General features: G+C 40.5%; 2 protein-coding genes across 2 annotated transcripts; both read right to left on the bottom strand.

Annotated features, from left to right (window-relative positions):
• Positions 1-2790: 2790 nt before the first annotated feature.
• On the bottom strand, positions 2791-8507 carry tmem150b (transmembrane protein 150B). Its single transcript, XM_034200045.1, has 6 exons — positions 8443-8507; positions 7227-7286; positions 7065-7132; positions 6633-6760; positions 5834-6011; positions 2791-3420 (listed from the first exon to the last, which is right to left on the bottom strand). Exons 1-6 carry the CDS (start codon positions 8505-8507, stop codon positions 3200-3202), a joined length of 720 nt encoding a protein of 239 aa, XP_034055936.1. The 3' UTR covers positions 2791-3199.
• An 896-nt stretch (positions 8508-9403) lies between these two features.
• Positions 9404-23681, bottom strand: adsl (adenylosuccinate lyase). The gene is made up of 12 exons (XM_034200023.1): positions 23378-23681; positions 20389-20592; positions 17163-17207; positions 16862-16941; positions 16280-16451; positions 15703-15749; positions 15108-15198; positions 14913-14982; positions 11919-12066; positions 11017-11197; positions 10344-10520; positions 9404-9583 (listed from the first exon to the last, which is right to left on the bottom strand). Exons 1-12 carry the CDS (start codon positions 23519-23521, stop codon positions 9497-9499), a joined length of 1446 nt encoding a protein of 481 aa, XP_034055914.1. The 5' UTR covers positions 23522-23681; the 3' UTR covers positions 9404-9496.
• Between the last annotated feature and the right edge of the window lie 90 nt (positions 23682-23771).

Here is a 23771-nt window from a genome sequence, read left to right as displayed (position 1 = left end):
ACATAAACTCGTACCCTACAATAGAAAAACCAGATGTTTTTTTCTGACATTTACATGAAGGGCCTCCCAGTCTTTGCACGTCGTCGCTACAGGTGATTCTATGAGCTTTATTACTTTATCGCCTTTTATACTCACTAATGAAAACAGCAGGGCGAAGGGTATTTTGGCGCCAATGCTTTGCCAATGAATTCCTCTGTATGAGCTGCTGTGTAATTCAAGAACACATTGTCATTCCAGCAGACCCAGCACAAAAAATAATTAGGTTAAGCGTCAACTTTTCCTAAATGCATGTCTAGTTTTTGTAGTAGGCTACAGGTGAAACAGCCAGTGGTGGAAAGTAACAAAGTACATTTACTTAAGTACACATTTTAGGTACGTGAGTATTTTCATATTATACTTGTACTCTACTACATTTTGGAAGCCAATTTTGTACTTTTTACTCCACTATATTTATTTAAGATTACTAGACATACATTCAGATTTTGATACACAATACTTACAGTAGGAAAAATGTTTAAAATATGATTATTTGGTATAGATTAAAGCATCCAACTTTATATTTCAGTAACTAACCTAACCAGTAACAACATTCATGAAGGGGTTGACAGAATATGTATTAGCAGCAATCAAAAAATATTTCACAGTTCCATCTTTTTAAATTTCTTTAAAATATATATTTTTTAATTAGTATTTTCTGCAATGAGTACTTTTACTCCTAATACTTTAAGTGCATACTCCTAATCATACTTAAATACGTTTAACTAAGTTCCATTCTCAATGCAGTACATTTACTTGACATTGAGTATATTTACAATGTGGTATTAGTACTTTTAGTCAATTACAAAATACTTGATTCCACCACTAACATCAGCGACCTGAAGTCCATGTGGCCAATCAGCTGTAGAGTTAGAGAGTAGTTCATCAGAGACCTGAGACAGCATTGTTAAACTGTTAGAATATCTGCGTGCCGTGTGCAGCAGGAACGCTGGTAACCAATAGCACTTGAGAAATTCCCACAGAATTCCAATCTGCCAGTCTGATCCCCCCCTCTGGTGATCACCCAGCGTGGAGTATGTGAAAGAATGCTGTCGTGACAGAGCAGGACACCGGGGCCCAGTATTCCCAGATCAAGCATCCTCAAATGCCCTCAGAGGTTTCTTTTTTTTAATGACATACAAGAGTGAAAATCGATCACGAAGTACGACCAAAGACGGTGCTCAGAGACCCCGAGATAGTGTTTAGATAAACAGAGACGCTGGATGCCAAGAGTCGGACCTCTCCCACTTTCGGCATGCCTGAGAGGGCTCCATTGTCTTGCCCAGCTCAAACAGCCCTGACTAATTGTGATGAATGTTCAACCTCTGTCTAAACGAGGGGAATCTTTCAAAAAACATGCAGGCACGGAGCCAGAGGAGCATTTTCCCATCAGTGAGACAATCAGCCAGCGTCGCTACACAGCGCCGCTGCTGGTCAGGGCACTTTGAGAGAAAGGGAATCTTTCAAGTGCAGGTAGGATTTTATTTTGAAGTGCCATGCTTTTTGGTTGAGCTTTTTCCGATCAAAAATCTTTTTATTGCGTTTCGACAATGCATAAACAGTGTTTTTCCTTTAGAGATGGAAAGCTAAACATATGCATACAAATGAGACAGTGGTCTGTACTGATTGTATGTACAAAGAGAACAAATAATGACAAAGAACACACACAAACAATAACAACGACTAAAGGAATCCCCTACTGTACATTCACTGCCAGTGAGCCTCATACACACGATTATTTATCCGGAACATTGATTAATATATGCGTGTAATACATATGCATATAAATACATGCAGCAAATACCTATACCTATATTGTTGAGCTTTTTAAGTAAGTTTGGCAAAGCCCTTCAAAATAAAAGCCCCCTCCATGTATCTTAGTGGGTTCTCACCGTGCATTATGTCATTGGGAAACTTTTTTTTCTTTTCTCTTGCTAACAAAACCTTTCCTGCTCACCCTCCGTTCCCCTTCCTCTATTGTACGAGCCAGCTGACAGGTGGAGAGGGAGGCCAGACCTTTCCTGGTATTCACTGTCTATGAATATCTGAATGCATGTCACATTTTAAAGATGAACGCATGTTTAAAGCTGGGAAGCACCAACAAGGTTTTTTTTTACTCCTACTTTAGGATACATTAGGTTGCAACAAACAGCTACAATTTGAGAACGATTAAATGTTAACTTCTTTTAAACCTTAAATGTAGTCTTTAATCTTAATTAAGGCTTAGTTTAATTATGTTGCACAACTTCAAACTCCAATTGTACACTTGAGGGGGTACAACTCAATACAGTGGGTTTACTAAATCAGATTAGTTTGTAATTGTGTGGAGCTCTGGTGAGTTTTAAATTCTGGATTCACTGATTTTAAACCTAAACTCTGATTAGAACTATTGTTAGATTAAATCAATCCTTGTTGGATTACAGGGATATGTTTAAAGTAATATTAGAGATTACATGAGTGATTGATATGTGGATAAATTGCTCATATATGGTTCCAGTTAGAAGGTGATTAATGACTAAATGTCAGAGCACTGTGCAGAGGGAAGGATAGCTGAATGGTGCCACCGTGTGTTAGTATACATTAATTGCAGTATTGTCCACTTTTAAACACTTTACAGTACATGCAACTACCACTTTGTATTTAAAGCTTTGTCAATTAATCTGCAACTAGTTTTTCAAGCAATTACTATTTGGAAGGATTCTCTGCTTTTGTGCGTAATTTGAGCAAATTAAATCACGAGGTCCAACACATTAATGAAATCCTGATGAGTTTTAATATGATTACTTTTCTTTTATCTAAAGGGGCAAACAATGAATTATGTAACTGTAAAAAAATAGTAGAAAGACAATGCCCACAGGTCGATCAAAGAACGGCTAGACGACACTAAAAGGAACGTAAATGCTGTAAACACTTGAGACAACATATAACATAACATTTTGTTACAGGTTATAATGCAGCTTTTCTTTAGAAATTCAAATATACAGATAAACAACATATGCAGATCTATATGTTGACAGATCTTTATTGCACGTTCTTACTTTAACTTCTTATGTTTATAGAAAAATATATTATATACGGTATGGTAATATCAGATACTCTATAAAAGAATTCAATACATTATGACGGAAGATTGCTGTTTTTGAACCACATGCACTTATATACGTTATTGTACTTTTGTGTTTTCAGTTTGAAATGCATCTACAACAAAACTATTGACCACTACTGAGGCATTCCCAAGAGATGGTTTCTGGATAGTGAGGTGGTGGCAGTCGATGTGTCTGAACTCAGCTGCGAAAAGGCCGAACAGACCGAAGAACAGCATGACCAGAACCCACTCACACACCGCAGCCCCCGAGGGAGAACCGGTGTTGTGGAGAACCACCACTGAAGAAGAGAGGAGTCAAGGAGCGTGGCACTAAAGAAATGCATGACGTAAAGTATTAACAGTGATTTAAATGCCCCCTTGTACTGTTTTTCATCAATATATCACAGGTCTCAGATATATACAGGACATGTCTCTGAAGTGTTTGGCTCCAAACACCAACCAGATCATTGCATCATTACCCACAATCCCCTCTGTTTCAGCCCTGTTTCCAAAGTGCTGATTCTCTGTCTGTTACCCTCCCCACGCCCCTCTGAGAGAGATTTGGTTACTTTCCCCGTACCTTTTCCGTTTAGTTCCGTAGTGCTTGGAATTTTGCGTTCAAACCAAAAAGAGAACTTAGTTCATGAGAACTTTTACCCCCATTGTTAGTGCCTGTTAGAGGTGGTACTTTCCTGGGGAGAAAAAAGTACCAATTTCTGATTTTTTTTTAAAGCCGCCATTGTATTTGCTGGCATTAGCATTATTAGCATTAGCCCCGCGCACCAACGGAGAGAATAACTTATGGCAACACAAAAAAAAAACATGGGAGCGGTGGAGATGAGGAGGTGTCCGCGTTCTGGCGATTTACTCGGAAGCCAGTGTTATGCTGTGTTCGTTATTCTCGCGTCGAGGAGAGAAGCTTTAAAAGGAGACTAAATGGAGTCTCTGAGAAGGTTCAAATGGTACTTTAATTAAAAAAGGCGCGGGTATGTTACAAGCAGAAGATTGTTCAGTGAGGAGAGAAAGGCTGCAGCTTCCTCTCCCAGTGGCGGCCGTGCAGAAGAGAGCCCACAATCCTTCGTCCTTCCCGCTTGCTGGCTGTTTGCTCCTCCTCTCTGGGAGCTGTGGTGACGTAGGGGACTTCCCCCCTCGGTCTTCTGTGTCCGATATTGCGTTAAACAGAGGATTTCGACATTTTACATTCATTGCTTACTTCCACATGCCTTTTCTCCTCCTTATCTCTTTCATAACTTTATATGTAATACATGTTAAAAGCTTGGTATTGAGAACTTCCGGGTTTTTTTCTGGTTACCTTGCTTGGTGATTGGCTAATGGTTACAAAAGCCAAAACATCGTTATGACATCATAAAGTGGCCAAAATCTGATCAGCTCATTTTCAGACAAGTTTTTATATAAATGGATCAGGATAAAAAGTATTTTTTCCTGAAACTTTCAGAATCTCTTTACACAGAGCCAGGGGACACATGTTGATGTAGAAAATACATGAAAAGGTAGATTTCGCATAATAGGTGACCTTTAAAACATGTAAAATGTGAATTTGCAACACAGGATCAAAGACTACATCTTCCTGTTTCTGAGCAATGAGATCTAGTTCATGTTCGTGTTCTCGGCCTCTCTTCCTCTTGTGTGTGTTTCCTGTTCTGGTTTGTGGTTGTATGGGCGCCATCAATATGAAGGACCTTTTTAAAATAGAAACTGTACATGTCTCGCTTTATACAGCGCCATTCAACCTTAGTTAAATCTGTCCTGCAATCTGTCGCACAAATACAGTTTTTATTTTTAAACAAATAAATACAGCGACTGTAACTTGAGATTGATTTAGGTGTGGCAACGACATATATTAAAAACGTAAGCTTAAGATAAATGGATTAAATAGAAAAAACATCATATATAAAACAGATAAAAGAACCTAAAAAGTAATGGACACATTGTTAAAAAGGTAAGATAAATGATTAAAATAGATCAAAGTAATTCATAAACACTTGAAATAGTTAGCTTACTTAAGTTATGGATAAATCATTCAATAGTTAGCTTCAAATTAGTAAATTGTTGTTTTATAACTAAAAATAATGTTTGTTAAAGGTTGAAATAGATTGCTTAACATAATGGATTTTGATGAAACTAAAGCTCATTCATTTTAAACAAGTATAAATGAACACCTTTGGACTGACTGGGTTACAGATGAACACTTTAAGCTCAACATAACTTATATTTTATTTACTCCAGCACCAGACACTTTTTACGCTGCGATGGACAGTCTTGCACTAATGTAAATTCTCAAAGATATTGAAGTGACTGTTATTTTTGTATATATTGATTGTTGTGCTTTTATTTAGGTCTTAATGTGTTCATATGTATAAATGTGTCTGTTGATTTTTATATATAGGATTTACATACATATTTTTATATATATTTGTTTTTGTATTCGAGATTGTGGGAAACGGTATTTCGATCTCTCTGTCCGTACACACAAACTGAAAGATTGACAACAAAGTTGACTTTGACTTGACTTTGAAATAGATAGCTAAACATAATGGATTTTGACAAAAAGTAAGCTCATTAATGTTAAATAAGTATAAATCGACACCTTTGGACTGACCAGGTTACAGATAAAACCTTTAAACTCAACATAACTTAGATTTTACATGTACTGGATATGTTTTCTCTCATGCAGACAGACAGTAAGGATACTCAGGACGACCAGCAGGGTGCAGAGGCTGCAGCAGGCGGCCCGGACCGGCCCGACCCAGCAGCGGTCCTGAGACGGACCGGCCCTGTAGGTCAGGAGCAGCTGCACCCAGAAGTAGGCCAGACCCAGGAAGAAGGCCAGGAACGCTCCCAGCAGGTGAATGCTCTTTACGACCGATTGCTGCGAGGCAAAGGCAGAGCGAGGAGAGACTTCAGTCAGCACAGAGGGATTATCAGGGCTTAGATTTGATTTATTTTAACACAAACACAGATAAATAATAATAAACAATAAAATAAAAAGTGTGCAGTTACTAGAAATCAGTTTAAAGTATAGACTGAGAATATAATTACATTTGCAAATTAACAAATTCCACAAAAATACAATAAAAGCACATCCACAAACGGAGCAGAGTACAGTTTACAATTCTCCAAATAGATTAACCATTATCAACATTTCCTCACAGTAGTTTAGTCTTTGCACTTTAACCTTCCATAGCTCCTGCAATGTCCCCATTTTTTATAAATTCCAAAAACACTTCCCAAACGGTGTAACGTTCAGAAGCTTTCTTCCTTAGTATAAATGTGAGTTTCTCAAGAGCCAGACTCAAAGTGAAATTGTTTAGCCAGTGGCCCAGGGAGGGGCAACCAACGTGTTTCCAGCACAAAGCGATTGAGCGCCTGGCTTGTAGAAGGCAAAGGTTAACTATGTTTCTTTCCGTAACCGATAGCGAACAGTCTTCTGGATACATGCTTAAAATAAAGGGCTTAGATTTGATTATTATTTACTTTTGTAAGTTGTTACCTGGAAGTTGCCAATGATGGAGATGCCTACAGAGGAGATGAATCCCAGAATAATACCGGCTATGTTGGCCTTTCCATGATTACCAAAGTCCTTCACCTGCTGGAAACGGATGATGACGATCCACAGGGCTGCGAGACAGAGAGAGAGGTGCAAACAAAAACATTGTCAACAAACAGTACAACCACTGGTTTACATGTTGGGATAACAAAAGAACCATTACCTCGAAAACCTAACGATTTAAACATTACAATCAGTTCTACTGCAGGGTCAAGAAGACTAAAGTATGATCTAGCAAATAATAATCAGTATTAAATAAAAGGGAAAGCTCACTTTATACAATCCAAATAAAGTACACAATAAAGGAAGAAAAGATAAATAGCAGCGTTAAAGCTTCTGCTAGTCCAGCATTGACATCATTAAATCCATAATGACCTAAAACAGAGCAGATGTTGCACATCTGGGAGAAGAGACAGCTCTGAGGGTTGTACGATCCACACTCACTGACAGGATGTGAGAGAAAAGAAGCATTATTATTAACATTAACTCCTACATTAGGATTCAGGATGACGTTTTACCTTAGTTACTTTTACAGACCTGATGTAAGGGAATCCTTCTGTGAGGTTCACTGATCCATTTAATACAGAAACAGCGAACCTAGAGGGAACAAACACACATATTGGGTGTTAGAGAGTGTGGCAGCGGGGTGTGGTTAGGGCGCCGGCTGCCACCCTTGAACCCTGTGTGAGCGGAGAGGCTCACAGAGAGGAGCATACATTTTACTTCATCATTTTATTTTTTATTTTGCTTGGATGGGGAAAAAAACTTGATTTCATATTTAGTTATTGGACTTTTAAGCAAGAAACAGACCAATGATGGATCTACTAAGAAAGTATGTCAGCTTTAGGTTGTTGTATGTGATATATGTATAAATAATGTTACCAAATGTTATAAAAGTTTAAAAATGTGGAACATTGGTCTTCAACACAGGGCCCATAACCCCCAAGAGTGTCCTTGGAGTTACTGCCAGGGGGGCCACACCATTATTGTCCGTCTTAAAATTTAAATATGTCTGACACACATTACAGTTACATGAAGTCAACATAGTATCAATAATTGTGAATCACCACAACCATCAGAGGTCAATACAAGAGTATAAAGTCATAAATGTGTGAAAATAAATATCAGGCCAATGGATACAGTCGAATCGAGATAGCCACACACACACACACACACACACACACACACACACACACACACACACACACACACACACACACACACACACACACACACACACACACACACACACACACACACACACACACACACACACACACACACACACACACACACACACACACACACACACACACACACACACACACACACACACACACACACACACACACACACACACACACAGTATTTCCATATGGTGTCTGCTGTAACACCTGTTCAGATTTACAAGTGAGCAGCTAAGTCTTAAAGTGAGCTATAAGTAATGTATAAATGGTAAAACTGCTAAAAACTAAATAATGAATATAATTACTTAGTTATAGTGCCAATGGAAACATGTTAAAACAGTTCAACGATGATAGACACCGTTGACATAATAAGCTTAAAGTTATGTTGAACAGTATACTGTAATAAAATGGACAGACTTTACATATTTAGCTAAAAGTAATGGACATTTTATTTGAGTTCTCAAGAAACACTTCCTCTGTAGAACAGTTTGGATACATGAGATGTGATTATTAAATGAAACCTCAAAGACAACAGCACTTATTAAATAAGGAAGCTGAATACTCACACAGTCCAGATGCCCAGAGTGCCAAAGACAGCCTGGCAGATGGGGAGCAACGCCCACAGCCACATGTTGGTGCAGATGGGGGGGAAACACACACACCCCCACACACACTTCTGCCTTACAAACACAGGAGGTCAAAGGTGAAGCAAAACTCACAGGGAAGCAACAAACCTCACGAATAAAATACTTGTTCTTGTAGAGAAGCTGTGTGAAGGTGCAGCTCTCTGTTGAACCCTCACTCAGAGCTTCATTCCATCATTGCCATTTTTACCATAATGACACTAACAGATGATACACGCTGCCGTCCAAATGTTTCACACACACAGAGTGAATAAGCCATATAACATCACTCGGATCACAATGCTTACCTATGTGGTTATTTCAAGAGTTAGCTGTGCAATAAAATGGTCACAGCAAACCAAAATGTTGAGATTGTTCACTAAAAGCCCCCCTTTATTCCCTGCATGGTGGTGCACTACACTGCTAGTTACGGTAAGTTATGGCTTCTTCTGTTTAGGGGCTGGGTTGAACTTTGAGCCTTTTAGATTTACAACCTCTTGAACGAGTTCCTCCCAGATCTGACAGTGGGTTTCCTCGGTTTCACAGTTTACCTTTCCGGTAACTGAAAGCAAACCACAAAGTCTAAACACTAAACCACACAGTAGAGCAAAGAGGGAATGAAGCGCGTCCTCAGCAGCCTGCAGTCTCAGGAGGATCGTTATGAATGTTAAGTAAGGAAGCAACGGATTCATAATTCACTAAAGTATTTACATTTATTTTTATGAAGCGGGAACAAATATGACCATTGGTACCCCGTCAATAAAGATAAAATGAAGTCCTAAACATAATTTATGAGCACATTAATCACCGTTTTATTTATTTTTTTAAATAAAAGCATATGGTTTTCACATTCTAGTCCATTTTTATTTAAAAACCGGAGGCAGAAATGAAAACAGTGACAGAAATGTATTGTATTTTTTATTTGTGATTCAGCGTTCACCACCAACATGATGAGGACTTGTCTTTTGGCGTGTGTGTGTGCACGTACATGTGCACATCAGAGCTCAAGCTCAATTTTGACATCCATTTTAGCCTTAAAAGGCTCCAGCAGGGGGCGCACTTCTTCAGACAGGAACCTGGTGACCTGGACGAGAAAACAGGGAAGAAATAAAGAAAGGAATAGATTATTTTACTAAATCATTGTCATACATTTTGTTAATGTTAAGCCTCAAACGGCTTCTGTGAAATATCTAGATAAGATAACTGATTCATTTAAGGGTTATTGTCATCACAAAACTAGGGTGTAATTATGTAATGTATGAACTTAGATCGCAGGTTCCTCAACAGATAGACAAGATAACTGTCGTCTACTTTTGATATTTCTCTTAATAAAAACTCACTTATCCTATTTCTTGGAAAAACAGAGAAATAAGTAGAAGAAATAAAATTCAAATGCATTCCTGGTAAAAAAGAAAACGTTGAAATAGTTAAATGAATTACCAGGAATCAAGTTACAAGATGATAATGTCATATCATTTAATGGAAGAATCTTTTAAACGAAATAACTGGAATGGAGAGCTCTTGATTTTTGGATTTGGATTTTTCATAGGTTTGATTTGACCGCCCTGTAACCTGTTCTTAAAATCAAACATTAATAATATCCATGTATTTTGTAAGTGCTTTTACAGGTGCTCAAAGTCGCTTTACAGAGGTAGTAAAAAAGGACAACAAATACAAATAATAAAAGTCACATTAAAAGCCAATAAAACAACAATCACACATTAAAAGCCAGTTTGAAGAGGTGAGGTTTTGTTTTTCGAAGGTGGTGAGGTCATTAATACAGAGATATTCAACATAACCTGAGAGCTGTTAAATAAAGACAGGGGGGGCTGTCAGTGTTCTACCTGCTGGGGGGCGCGTCCGATGAAGGTCTTGGGGTCCAGGACTGAGTCCAGGTGCCCGAGGATGGGGGCGAAGTAAGGGTCTCTCTGGACTCTGGCCAGCAGGTCGTTGTCCCCCCCCTCCTCTTTGACCACAGCCGCCGCCTCCTGGGACAGAACACGGATCTTCTCGTGGCAATCCTGAAGGAGGACAGAGTTTTATTTTAAGTTTAGTAACGTCAACTTTTGTCTAAACATATCCAATCCATCTGTTGAACCTTTTGCCTTGTATTAAAAGTGAAAATCATGAAAATAATGCAAATTGGTAGTGATGACCTGGACTGAAATTGGTCAAAATTGATCAAAACAATTAACACAGGCCATAAGAATGTTAAACACCTGAACTTTTGAAAGAACATCCATAATATTCATCTGTCTGCAACTTATATATATCAATATTCCAATTACTTGTATATAGACTGCACTATTTCTATTCTATTTTATTTTATTTACTTGCACTATTATCAGTGTTATTGTTGTTGCTCTGTTGGAGGAGCCTGTGACCTAAGCTTTTAATTGTCATAACTACACTGTGGCTATGTACACATGACAATAAAAGCCTTGAACTTAGTGAAAGAGGAAACTAATATGAATATATATTTTATGGCAGCTTTAGAACATGAATGAAGTGCAGCACCTGTCTGTTTCCTCCGGCCTTCACCATGGCCATGATGATGTTCTCTGTGGCCATGAAGGGCAGCTCGTGGCGGATGTGCCTCTCGATGACTTTGGGGTAGACCACCAGCCCCTCTGTGATGTTCTGCAGAGTGCTGAGGATGATGTCCGCCGTCAGGAAGGACTCGGGCAGGGAGATCCTCCTGCACATGAGCAAGAAGGAAACTGTTAGGAAAATATCACTGGTCCCCGGCTTGAGCTTCAAAACAGGAGACATGTATTTATGATCCTCTCAAGAATGGAAGTAGTCGTAACATACAGAGCATCAACTAGTTCCTGAGCAGTGTCCTTCACATGCTGATATCCAAGAGAGGGAGTTACACAGTCACAAGATGGAGGAATAGAAAGCAGTATTCAATGTTTACTTCAGATTAGCTCCATGTCAGAAATGAGCATGCTTGATGTCTGTCTCCATAGAGGCTGAATCCTCATGTTAATCACACAGCTATCATATGCCTCAAACAGTCCTGATGCTCTTCTAGGTAAAAATGTTCGATAAATAACGTGCAATTACGTAACTACCACTACGGTTTTTGCACTACTAAATGTTAAATACTGTTAATATTTACATTAGTATATATATATATATATATATATATATATTATTATGCTGCTGTGTTTATTGTAAAAAAAAAACAATTTCCTTCGGGATGAATAAAGTCCTATCTTATCTTCTCTTAATCATACATCTTCTCATGTACGCAGTTACAGTTGGGGCTTTGTTATCATGTGCTACTCTGATATTGGAAGAGTACATTCAGTATTTTCCCAACAGAAACATTGGTTTATCAGAAGAGGAAGCAAGAGAGAAAACCCCTTCAGCTGAGTCAGTTATCTGTGCGTGTGTTTGCGTGCGGCGTTGACCTGTTGGCGCTGTCGTCCAGCGTCCTCTCCAGCCACTGGACGGAGGCGGTCTGCAGCGGGTCGGACAGCAGCGCCACCAGGTGCCGGGCGAGGCTGCAGCAACGCTCCGCACGCATCGGGTTCCTCTTGTAGGGCATGGCACTGGAGCCTGGGGGGGAAGGAAGACAATGTGATGTTGATAAAGGCTGCACTGATACCGGCATAAGGCTCGTCTCGATTGAATATTTCACCTCCTCCTTTCCCTCACTCGCGTCCCTTCCTTGCGTCTTAGCTCCGCCTCCGTAAGATGCGAGCGAGAGACACGAGGAGGAGACGCGAGGACAGAGGAGTCCTCAGATATTAATTGGGACGTCCTCGTTCACTCAAACGTCGTCTGTTAATGATGACACGGCACAGCTGTAACCCCTCTCATCGGGCTTAACTGAATAACCCCTTAGAACCGGCCCATTTGTTGTTAAATATTTATTTAAATGAATGAATCTTTCTCCTGTTAGTCAAGGAATTCAATGTATGATGGTTGGTCCTGCTTTTGTGTTCCGTTGTGGTGTAAAATGTACATTTCAATAAAATTATAATGTGAAAGCCTTTACTCTGAAAATGTGTGTCCTGTAGATCCACACATTCAGGACTGTGAATTTTAAATAATTGAACTCCTGAATATTTGAACACAAAACTATAAAATAATTCTTATTTATCAAGATCTAGCCATTTATAAAATAGCTTTCTTAATAGCTATGTTTTAGTGACGTTCAAGATCATTAAACATGACTTAAATTGTTAGTATAACCTTAAGAAATGAATTGCACATAATATTTCCCATGGAGCTGTGAGCACTTAGACATTTATGTGACGCTTTTCCACTCATCTTCCAGTTCTCCGTTTTCCTGTGTTGAAATCGACCAGCTGGGAAGGTGGGTCTCCTCCCGCCCCCCTCCTCCCTCCCCCCTCCTCGACTCCTCCGTGTGCATTTCAGCTATTGGGACGTCCTTCAAAATGGCGCGTCTTGATCGATTTCCGGGTCAAGTCCCGGAGGATGGGAAGAGAGGAGTCGAGGAGGGGTCTTGAGACGAGCCTATAGAGTGGTGCAGTGACGAGTCCTAAAACCCGGGAGTGAGTAAGCATTTTACCACTTCCTGTTCCCTCGTCTCAGAGTCAACGGGATTTCTCCTTAGGGTTTAGGAAAATAGCTGGAAATAAGGTCTGTGGTTGAAACACATTGAAGAGACAGATCACGTTTTGTTCTACGACATTAAACACATCAGCAGTGACCCCGCTGGTGATTTCTGAAGAGTTTACGTGTCTGAAAAACGATGGTTGTTACCAAGTGGCTGAATAGGACTACAGAAGTTGTCGAGGCCGTTGTACGTCATGACACCGAACACGTAAACACTCCTCTAAGTTTCTTTGCCGTGTTCTGCTTGAAAGCAAGTCCCTGCCTCCTGCAAACTGTTCAAACAAACGCTTCAACTTTTTGAATATGGATCTTAAGTTGTTGTGACGTTGAAGTCGTGCTGCTGTACTCGGCTGTAGTTCGTTTATAGCATTACGTTTTGCTTCTGGCGACTAGATTTAGGATTAGAAAATTATAAAAGTAGGGTAGACATATTATCCGGCTGAACAAAACGTGCATTTATCAAACAGGTTCCTTTTCCACAGATCTTATTCTTTACAATATTCCAAAATCCAATGGAGAAATCCTGTTGCCTTTTTGTCGAGGGAACCCATGCGCAGCTTACTTCCAGGTCGGCCTACAAAAATACGTCATCCCTGCACCACTAGGGATGCATACCGGTATCACTGAAATACCGGTTACTGGTGGCTACTGTAGATGAAACTTCTGTGTAGCTATGCAGTGGGAGTCACCGACTCAGGAAGGAGACACGGGAAGAGCAGTAGCTTTGATGTCAAACACATGATGGTTTATTTGGAGTTAACGGCCGGAGGATTCACATCACAAGTCCAAGAGTCAGAGGTTCTGACTTCACGGTAGAGTTGCCACATCAATTCTGAAGAACTCTACCCCAGACCCATGTATTTAGCTAGTTCAGAGAGCATCATCAACATGCTGCATAACAAGATAGAATGATAACACCTCTATCAGCTGACGCCAACAGGCAGGAACAGGGAGACAAAACACTGAGAGCACAGCAGCCAAGGTTACAGGTGCCTGTGCTCAGTCAGGACAGTTTGAACTGATACACTGGGTCAAAGTTATGGGCCTTAGAAAATATTTCCACAACAGCTACGGTATACGGTTTCGATACTTTTTAAAAAAAATTAATTTTAAAAGTGAGTCCGTGGCCCGTGATGGCGGGGTGTTATAAACTAATCGTTTTTCTTCATATTTTATGTATCTTTCATTGTTTGTTCAATACTAGAAAGGTAAAAGTCCCACTAATGAACTGTGATGGGATTTGTTTTCTCTCACCAGTGAAGGTAAATGTTGATTTTAAAGATGAGATTTGTTTGTTTGTGCAATGCCGAGATCCCATGACCTTTATTCTATTATGTATTTGTTCTCTAGTCGAATCTCAGGTTTAACATTAATTATAACGGTGCTATAACGGTCTGTTTGCATTGACAAGATGTGCTATTCACGCGGCACACCTGAAGATATTCCATAATCGGTTTTCTTCATATTTTTAATGTATTTTTCATTGTTTGTTCAGAACTAAAAGGTCCAAGAAGTCCCACAATTGAATTTAATATTCATTTGACATGTTAACTATATCGTAAAGCGCTTCACGGGAGTAATTGTGAGATGATACATTTTCAAAGTATCACGATATGTATCGGTAAGTGGTATCGGTATCGTAAAAAAGTCAACGATATGCACCACTCTATTACAGGATAATATAAGATAAGAAGGTAAGAAGTATTTTATTGATCCCAAGGCATTGTACATCAGAGAACTTAAAAGACTAGAAAAAAACATTCCAAAATGCAAACATCTCAAATAGAAATTAAATGTGTGTAATATGTGCGTGAATGTACCAATCTGATCTTTCTCAAACGGCTCCTCGATCTCCTTCAGGTTGGCGAGCAGGCGGATGTCTGTACAGATCTGCAGCGGACAGAGGGATTAGAATTAAGCATCAATTTAAAGTTGTCAGGTACAACAAATAGATTTCCTTCAGACTCCACTAGATGGCGATGTTTCTCCATGCGTCTCCTCCTCCTGCAGCTCACCTTGTGCACAGAGGCTCCCATGCTGGCCAGGCTAGAGACACAGTCCACGTCCACCTTCCGGCTGTACGTCTGTCCGGTCACCAGGTAGGCTCTGTGGGCGAGGGGAACAACATCACCGGGGTAATAGCAGAGCAAGTCTCTATAGACCACCCTTATTGTGGTCCTGGCATTTAACGGTTTAGGCAAGGCAAGTTTATGGATATAGCACCTTTCAACACACGGCAACTCAAAGTGCTTTACAACAATGGTATTTAAAAACAGTCATTAAAAAGCAAAGATAATAAAATAAACATTAAAAGACAAAATACATGAATACAAGTTACAGTGCAGTAAGATAAGATGTGAATAGTTCAAATAGTTCAAAAAGAAAAGTCTTCAGCCTGGATTTAAAAGCAGTCGGAGTTGCAGCGGACCGGCAGGTTTCTGGAGTTTGTTCCAGATACTTGGAGCATAGTAACACAACATAAGCTTGTCTGTTTGTCATGTGGTACACATCAATCAATCAATCAACCAATCAATCACACACATCACATTCCTTCCAGTGATTCTACTGAATATTAGAGGCAGGGATCGGAAATGTTTCCACAGAACTTACTTTTTGAAGCCAGCCATCTCTGTCACCATTCTGTCAAGATCTTCCACCTGATGGAGGGAAATTATTAAACGTGAAAATTGTCAAACTTGTAAACTTTGATTCGTATATACATATCTCTTCCTATGTTACTTTGAATTTGGGAAAACTTTTTGTTCTTATGGATTATTGGTTCACAGTCACGTGAGAAAAAAAAGTTTTTCTTCAAGAATTCAAAATAAACCGGGGTGAGAATTGACCAGCGTCCTGTTGATTGTGTGTACAAGTGTCATCATGGTATTAAGTGCTCCAGAGAGTGTTTCTCTTCAGTCCTTCAGTGTGCCATATACCTTCTTTATGCCACGATTATGTTTAACTTTACAGATGTCTAATCGAGTTCAAAATGAAGATTTTCAAGATCGGTGTGAATGCTTGCAAGGCTGGAACCCATCGCAGATGAACGTTTTTTAACCACAATTTTCATAGCAGTGTAAACCAGGCTGGCGATCTGTGATTTGTGCGAGGTGTGAAGTTACCATAACAGTCTGTGATACCATATATTAGGATGCTCTCCAACACCACAAACTTAGTGTGTTTTTACCTTGTCATGTTCCCCCTGAAAGAGCTGCAGGAAGCTGGCCTGGGTGCCGGTGGTGCCCTTCACGCCTCTGAAGCGCAGATCGTCCCGAGCTCTCTGCAGGTTCCTCATGTCCATCGCCAGGTCCTGAAGCCAGAGACACGCTCGCTTCCCCACCGTGGTCAACTGGGCCGGCCTGAGGCAGAGCACAGGTCATACAATAAATAAAGTAATACATAATAATATTTAGTAAATAACAAAAGACGAAACTGCGATAACAGGCTCCTTTGAACATTTCAAATAACTAGTCCGACAGTCCGAAACACCCTCTTGATTATCTGCAGTTAACACAACGCTAAAGCATTCATTTTAAGACCAATTAAATCATATATACACAACAATTGTAGGCCTTATTTTAAACAAAAAAATACTTTCCTATCATTTAAAAACCAAAGAAAAGTAGCTATGTTACAACACACTTCAGATCCCATCAATGTCAAATGAAAATCCCGATGAAAAAGGAGCCCCAAACAAACACAATGATTTGAATGGTAATGACAGGAAGTGTTTTAAATGATGGTGAGATGCAGCAGTATTCAGACTCACTGGTAGTGTGTGAAGCCGAGCGTGGGGAGGTCGGCGTATTTCTCCGCAAAGTTTGACAGTCTGTCAATGACTCTGGCCAGCTGTAGAAAACAAAGGGTTTTAGTGCATGGTTACTGCATAATACACTCTATATAACCTTGCATGTTTAGCTTCTGTATGAATGTATGTGTCGTGTGAGAAAGAACGACTGCAGTGATTATTTCTACTTTGTTGACTTGTTAGTGAACAGCTGAGACCTGCAAAGACAGATGTAACAACGATGCATAACTGTGCGTGTTCCTGGCAAACAGCTGAGCCTCACCTTAGGCAAGAGGATGTCGAATCCGTCACGCAGCATAATCAGATCCTGAGGGGGAGAAACAAAAACAGGAGACATTTTAAAGGAAAGCACTACACGTATAATCCTATAATGCTAAATTGTGTAATGTAGATGGCATTTGTTGGAAATAGTGACCCTTTAAAGATGTTTTATTATTTCAAGACATGTGGGAGAGATAATATGAGATTACATTTTTAGTACTTGTTTTTCATTTCAGCTTGAGCAACTTAAAGGTGGGGTCGGTCATTTTGGAGAAACCAGCTCGAGTGCGCTAGAATTTGAAAATACACAGCCGGAGAAAATCTGCCACTTCCTCACAGAGCCCCTCCTCCAACACACACGAACGCGCTCATGACCAATGAGGGCACGAGATAAGTGTGTGCACAGATGGAAGGCTGACAGGCAGGTAGGCCATCCAGTTACTTTAGCCGGGCCGGCTCAGATGATTGGTCGTGCTTTTTACAGCGCCACGGCTTCCACAGACGATATTTTTTAATGGATTTTTTGTCAAAGCACTTCAGATATTTATTGCCATCGGGATGTTAAGAGCATTCCATGGAATATAACAAAAAGTGTATCTCGAGTCGGTTTCTCAAACTTACCTACCCCACCTTTAAAGAGGCCCTATTATGTTGTTTGGGGTTTTACCTCTCCTGTAGTGTGTTATAAAGATTGTTGTGGAAATAATTATCATCATCAATTATCATGCCAATTTGTAACATACAGGACAAACCTCGATGTCTGTTTACCTTCTTTAAGGACACAGGCGGCTTAGCCAATAATGTTATTGTTCCCATTCTGTGACCGGTCAATACTGGGTCACAGATGGTCTGTGTTGTGGGTACACTGGGACACTTCCTTCTCTGTATTTGTGGACTCCAAGGTAAAATCTTCGAGGTCATAAGTGTCCGAGGCAAGTAGCTCTGTGTTCCCACACTGTTTAGGCTATCTCCTCAAATATGTTGTTTACTCTCTGCGAAACCAGTTAGATGGGCTGGCAAGAGAGAGGCTCTCCAGAATTGACGTGGCAACTCTACCGTGAAGTCAGAACCTCTGACTCTTGGACTTGTGATGTGAATCCTCCGGCCGTTAACTCCAAATAAACCATCATGTGTTTGACATCAAAGCTACTGCTCTTCCCGTGTCTCCTTCCTGAGTCGGTGACTCCCACTGCATAACTACACAGAAGTTTCCTCTACAAAGATAATCACTAAATAACACTCGCGCTACTATTGGCTAGCGCTCCAATACACAGTGTGCGTGCACTAAGGGGCGGGGCATCTCCAAGCAGTTGACCAATCACAACAGAGCCAGCCAGCTAACCAATCAGAGCAGACTGGGCTCTGGTTTCAGACAGAGGGTGAAAAGAGGTGCTGCAGCACAGGCAGAATGAGACAAATAAAGAGCTTTTTGAACATTAAAGCATGGAGACATGTCCCAGTAGAGCAGGGGTCGGCAACCTTTTTGATATGCAGTGCCATTAAAAAAAAAAAAAATTATCAGCGTGCCGACGATACTGAATTATCAACGGGGGGAGGGGGTGGGGGTGAGGAGTTTGACACTTGTGAACTGTCAACAGCAGGGCGGGGGAGCCTCGCTGCGGGGAAGCAGTGTGTGGACCTGTCAGCGCAACTTACATGATGCCGAATTTAACAAACAAATTTAAATAATTGGAACAGACGATCGTCCGTTCTGTGATTCTCCAGAACACACAGATGGCCAGTCCGCCCCTTTGTAGCATATTATTTCGATGAGATGAGCAGATCGCCACTAGGCTTTCAACTAAAGACACAGCCACGCAAACACTGCGGCATTTGTACAGCTCCTTATGGGTACTGCAAGTGCTTTCCTCCGTGGTGAAACGATCAGCACCACGGAAGAAAGCGGCAGAAAGTCGCCTGGAGTTAAAGACCGCGGGGCTGCGCTGCGTGCATGGCTTCCTTCTGCAGGTAACGGGGAGACTCGCTCTGGCTGCGGTCTCGTTCAGGATCCGAAAATAAAATGTCAATATTTTGCACACTTATTCCTAGTGTGCCACTGGTTACGGTGCCGCGTGCCAGGGGTTGCCGACCCCTGCAGTAGAGGAACCAAATAGAAATATGAACCTGAAAATTAGCAGAATATGTCCCCTTTCATTTCCTATCTCCCTTGTGTCAATAGTGTTTTATTCAAATTCAAGCCTCCAAATATTTGGTAAAAGCATAAAACTCCCTTATCTCTGTTTCGTGTTCAGTCCCAGGCTTTTATTTTATTCTTTATATGTGGTCAGAAAGTTCCTCAATGTATCATCCATCCATCTTCTCCCGCTTATCCGTGGTCGGGGTTGCGGGGGTAGCAGTTCCAGCAGAGAGCCCCAAACTTTCCTTTCCCCTCATCAACCAGCTCTGACTGGGGGATCCCAAGGCGCTCCCAGGCCAGCGAAGAGATATAATCCCTCCACCTGGTCCTAGGTCTACCCGTTGGTCTCTTCCCTAGGGAGGCGCCCAGGTGGCATCCTTACTAGGTGCCCGAACCACCTCAACTGGCTCCTTTCGACGCGAAGGAGGAGCGGCTCAACTCCGAGTCCCTCCCGGATGACCGAACTTCTCACCTTATCCCTAAGGGAGACACCAGCCACCCTGCGGAGAAAACCCATCTCGGCCGCTTGTATCCGCGATCTCGTTCTTTCGGTCATGACCCATCCTTCATGACCATAGGTGAGGGTAGGAACGAAAATGGCCCGGTAGACAGAGAGCTTTGCCTTCTGGCTCAGCTCTCTTTTCGTCACAACGGTGCGGTAAAGCGACTGCAGTACCGCTCCCGCTGCTCCGATTCTCCGGCCCATCTCACGCTCCATTGTTCCCTCACTCGAGAACAAGACCCCGAGATACTTGAACTCCTTCACTTGGGGTAAGGACTCATTCCCTACTTGGAGTGGACAGTCCATCGGTTCCCTGCTGAGAACCATGTAACAATGTATCATGTCATTGTATATTTTGGTTTATTTTTGTCATTGCTATTACTGTAATGGTCTGTTATTATCATTATGTCATCTTTTTCGTATTTCTTTTTTATATAGCACCTGCATTGGTCCTCTGTATTGTCTCCTGTTATTGTGTTGTGTGGGAAAAACCAATAAATAAAGTGTTAAAAAAAGAAAATGAAAATTCCTCAATTGTAAAAATATGACATTATTGATTAGAAAGTGTGCGATGTACGGAATAATTACAGTGTTGTCTCCCACGTAGCAGGAGGTGGCGCCCAGGTGGATGATGGGAGCGGCGGCGGGGCAGCAGTGAGCGAAGGTGTGGACGTGAGCCATGACGTCGTGTCGGAGTTTACGTTCCTCCTCGGCCGCCATGGCGAAGTCGATGTCCTTTTCGTGGCTCTCCATCTCCACAATCTGGGCGTCGGTGATGGGCAGACCCAACGCCTGAGGAGGAGGAGATATGATATGATAAGACTTCATTTATCCCGAAGGAAATTGTTGTGCCAGAGTTACAAAAATACAATAACCACAGCAGCATAATAGTAAAACTTTACACTAACAGTGCAGTAAAAAGATAATGTAAATATTACCAGTTATTAGTAGTGCAAAAAACCGTAGTGGCAGTGGAAGAATTAAGAGGTTGCTGATAGATGTACAGTCAATGTTATTAGAGCATGGATTTTGTTATGATTTGATATCCTTGTTCTATTAGGTTAAAATAATCACGTCACTTTGGGATGATTGAACAAGACTTATCCTTCTGTCCTCTCTACAGTGTCGACAGGCATGTGCTCTCCTCGTGAGATTAGATTAAAGTTTCTCTGTCGGGATAAAGCAGTCATGTGATGGGACAACAGAATTGACTAATAGAGCCTGAGACCCAGTCCTGAATGAAGGGTTTCTGCAGATGTAAGAGTTTAAAGACCACATGGAATATCATGTAATAATCGTTTGTATTTTGCACACAAACTGGAAGAAATATGAAGAGAAATTGGTGGCCTATGCATCCAAATAATCTAGAGAACTACTTTAGGTAAATGTATTTATTGACATGTTTAAATAATACAAAAGTAATAGTTATTTATATGAGGTTGTCATGAGGCTAAATGTTCAATCTAAACATTATGGGTTGTTTTACAAAAGCTTTGAAGGCAGGGTTTGTGCAGGATTTAAAAAAGTGAAATGTTTGTAAAACCACATAGAATGACATTTAATAACCATGTCTATGTTACACTCAAGCCTTTGAAGTATGAACAAAAACGAGGAGCCTATGAATTAAAGTTACCCCTAAAATTACTTTAAGTTCATGAATGTATTGACATGTTTAAATAATACAATAATCATAAATAACAAGTCTAAATCTAGCTAAAAGTAAACACTAAATCTTAAGAAGCTGGAAGTGAACGCTTCATGAATTTGCTTTAAAGAAATTCTGATAACCCTTTTGATTATCTGCAGATAACAGAACAGAAGAACATTATATATATGGCTAATGAAAAGCATATTTAAGGCTATCGAGACATTTTTAGGCCTTCATTTTAGGCACTTTAATGTAAGACTGTGAGGGACTTTAAAGGAAGGTCAAAGGTCAAAGGTTAGTCTGTTAGAAAGTCTATAAATAGTGACTGAATAAAGAAATATTAAAAACGTTAGGCTGTAACACGCAGCCTCTCCGGGTTGTTCTGGATCCTGTTACTGGGACATTCTCTAAATGCTATTTTCACACACGAGCCGCACAGAGGCAGCCACAGGTCTCGTATCTCTGCAGCAAGCCAACATAACATCCCAAATGTAGAGAGGATGGACTCTGATCAGCTGGGATTAGTGTGTGGACATGTGAGGGGATGCATGTGAGAGAGGGTCTGTCTCCAGTTAACCCCCTCCTACTCCCGTCTGCTTTAATATAGCTAATGCAGAATTCACTTTAAGCCATTATAAGATTTGCAGAATTAGGATTTGAGTGTTTTTGATGCCAAGAGAGGAATATTAAGCACATTGCTGCATGTGATGAGCCTTGATGCCTGTGTGCTAAACATGAGCTGATGGACCTTAGAGATCACGTGACTGTTTCGTCTGCAAGCTAAATGTCAACATGTTCCAGAGGGTGCTTCTTTTTTTTTAATAACCTATGACGGCATGATTGCAGGCTGTGATACCCAACATTGCTCAATCCCACATTTTCATTAGTTTGAATTGTGATAAAGAGCACACGTTTCCAAATGAAATTTAAATATGTAAGGTATTTGGGGAACTGTTAATGCACATACAGGATATTTCAATTTGATGGAGCATGTATATAAACTGATACAGAGGCTATTCATGTGCGATACTGTCGGACAGTGAAGGTTAAGAAGATTTAAAGAAGCTACTTAAGTGGACATTTTAAATATATTATTAACATTTTAAACCCCGTTTATCTAGGCCCTTTTTGTTTTGTTTTATGTATATATGTCACACTGTGGGACTGCGGGAAACGGTATCTCGAGATTTCTGGATGTATAACACATGTAGTAATTTTGACAATAAAGCTGACTTTGACAATGTATAAATCTGTATATTGCACCAGTGCCAAAACAACTCAACCAGAAAATGTGTTAAGGATTGTTGCAGTGATGCTGGTGGATTTTTGTCAACAAGTTCTGTCAATGGTTATCAGTGTAAAGAACGCAAATATGATATTTGGTGTAAAACAGAAATGAAGTTCAATATAACCTGTTTTCTTACTAGACTCCATCTTTATGAATAGTCCAGTAGTACCTGGTATACTAAAATACAAATGTACACGTTTTTAGTTGTATATACCTCATTTCCCTCTATAACTAGAAGTTAAAACGTATGATTAAATAAGTAAATGTTCATTGTGTTTGTAAGTGAGGTTACAATCTAAATGTATTCATGATTACTGAGAGTCAACTTTTGAACTTGAAACATGATTTCTGATCAACTGTTGTATTTGTTGCCCTAATAGATTGTCTTGATACTTTATATGATGTGTTTAGTTCCCAGTTGTATGGTACAAGGAGCAGAGATAGCACTTATAGTGACATGCATCATGCAGAAACTTCCCAAAGGCTGTCCCTCCTTAAAACTATATATAGAGCAGGGAACTTGATAGTGCTCTCTAAAGGTCGCAAACTTTAGTTCACTTACCAAGCATGACATATTGTGCATATAAACAAGAAAGGGCACAAGCTAGCTTTGTTATTTTTGCAGCTTCAATGTGTCAAACCTTCTCAGCCTTGGCCAGATAGATCCACAGCTTCCTCCAGGTGGTGAATTTCTTCCTGTCACTGAAGTTGTAGGCCATTTCCTTGCTAGCATACCTGGACACCAGTGGTGAACGGTACTTCATGAACTCGTCTGCTGCCTCCATGTTTGTTAAACGGGGTTTAGTTTGCTAAAACACTAAAGTCTGCTCTGCACCTTCACACACACACACACACACACTAGCTTCCGAAGTAGCCGACTGCAGATTGTAGCATCACATGGAGAGGTTTGCGACAGTACACGACGACGTACGCCGTGAGGTCAGCGTGCGACACTTTCTATCGGTTTACGGCAGAGTGGCAAGTCTAATTAAAGTGTTTGTTTAAAAACAGCTGCGACGCAACAGAGTTGAAACA

This window comes from Gymnodraco acuticeps, unplaced genomic scaffold, assembly GCF_902827175.1.
Source record: "Gymnodraco acuticeps unplaced genomic scaffold, fGymAcu1.1, whole genome shotgun sequence".
Lineage (NCBI taxonomy): Eukaryota > Metazoa > Chordata > Actinopteri > Perciformes > Bathydraconidae > Gymnodraco > Gymnodraco acuticeps.
The sequence above is the reverse complement of the archived record's forward strand: the minus strand, read 5'-3'. Positions and strand labels throughout refer to the sequence as shown.

Excerpts from the sequence above, each read along its gene's own strand:
- tmem150b (XM_034200045.1), bottom strand. The coding sequence starts at position 8,507 with ATGTGGCTGTGGGCGTTGCTCCCCATCTGCCAGGCTGTCTTTGGCACT. Across the intron at positions 7,133-7,226 it reads GAAGGATTCCCTTACATCAG|TGAGTGTGGATCGTACAACC; the intron begins GTCTGTAAAAGT and ends ACATCCTGTCAG. Across the intron at positions 3,421-5,833 it reads CACCCTGCTGGTCGTCCTGA|TGGTGGTTCTCCACAACACC; the intron begins GTATCCTTACTG and ends TCTCTTCTTCAG.
- adsl (XM_034200023.1), bottom strand. The coding sequence starts at position 23,521 with ATGGAGGCAGCAGACGAGTTCATGAAGTACCGTTCACCACTGGTGTCC. Across the intron at positions 20,593-23,377 it reads ATCTGGCCAAGGCTGAGAAG|GCGTTGGGTCTGCCCATCAC; the intron begins GTTTGACACATT and ends CCTCCTCCTCAG. Across the intron at positions 12,067-14,912 it reads GTTTGAGAAAGATCAGATTG|GCTCCAGTGCCATGCCCTAC; the intron begins GTACATTCACGC and ends CTTCCCCCCCAG.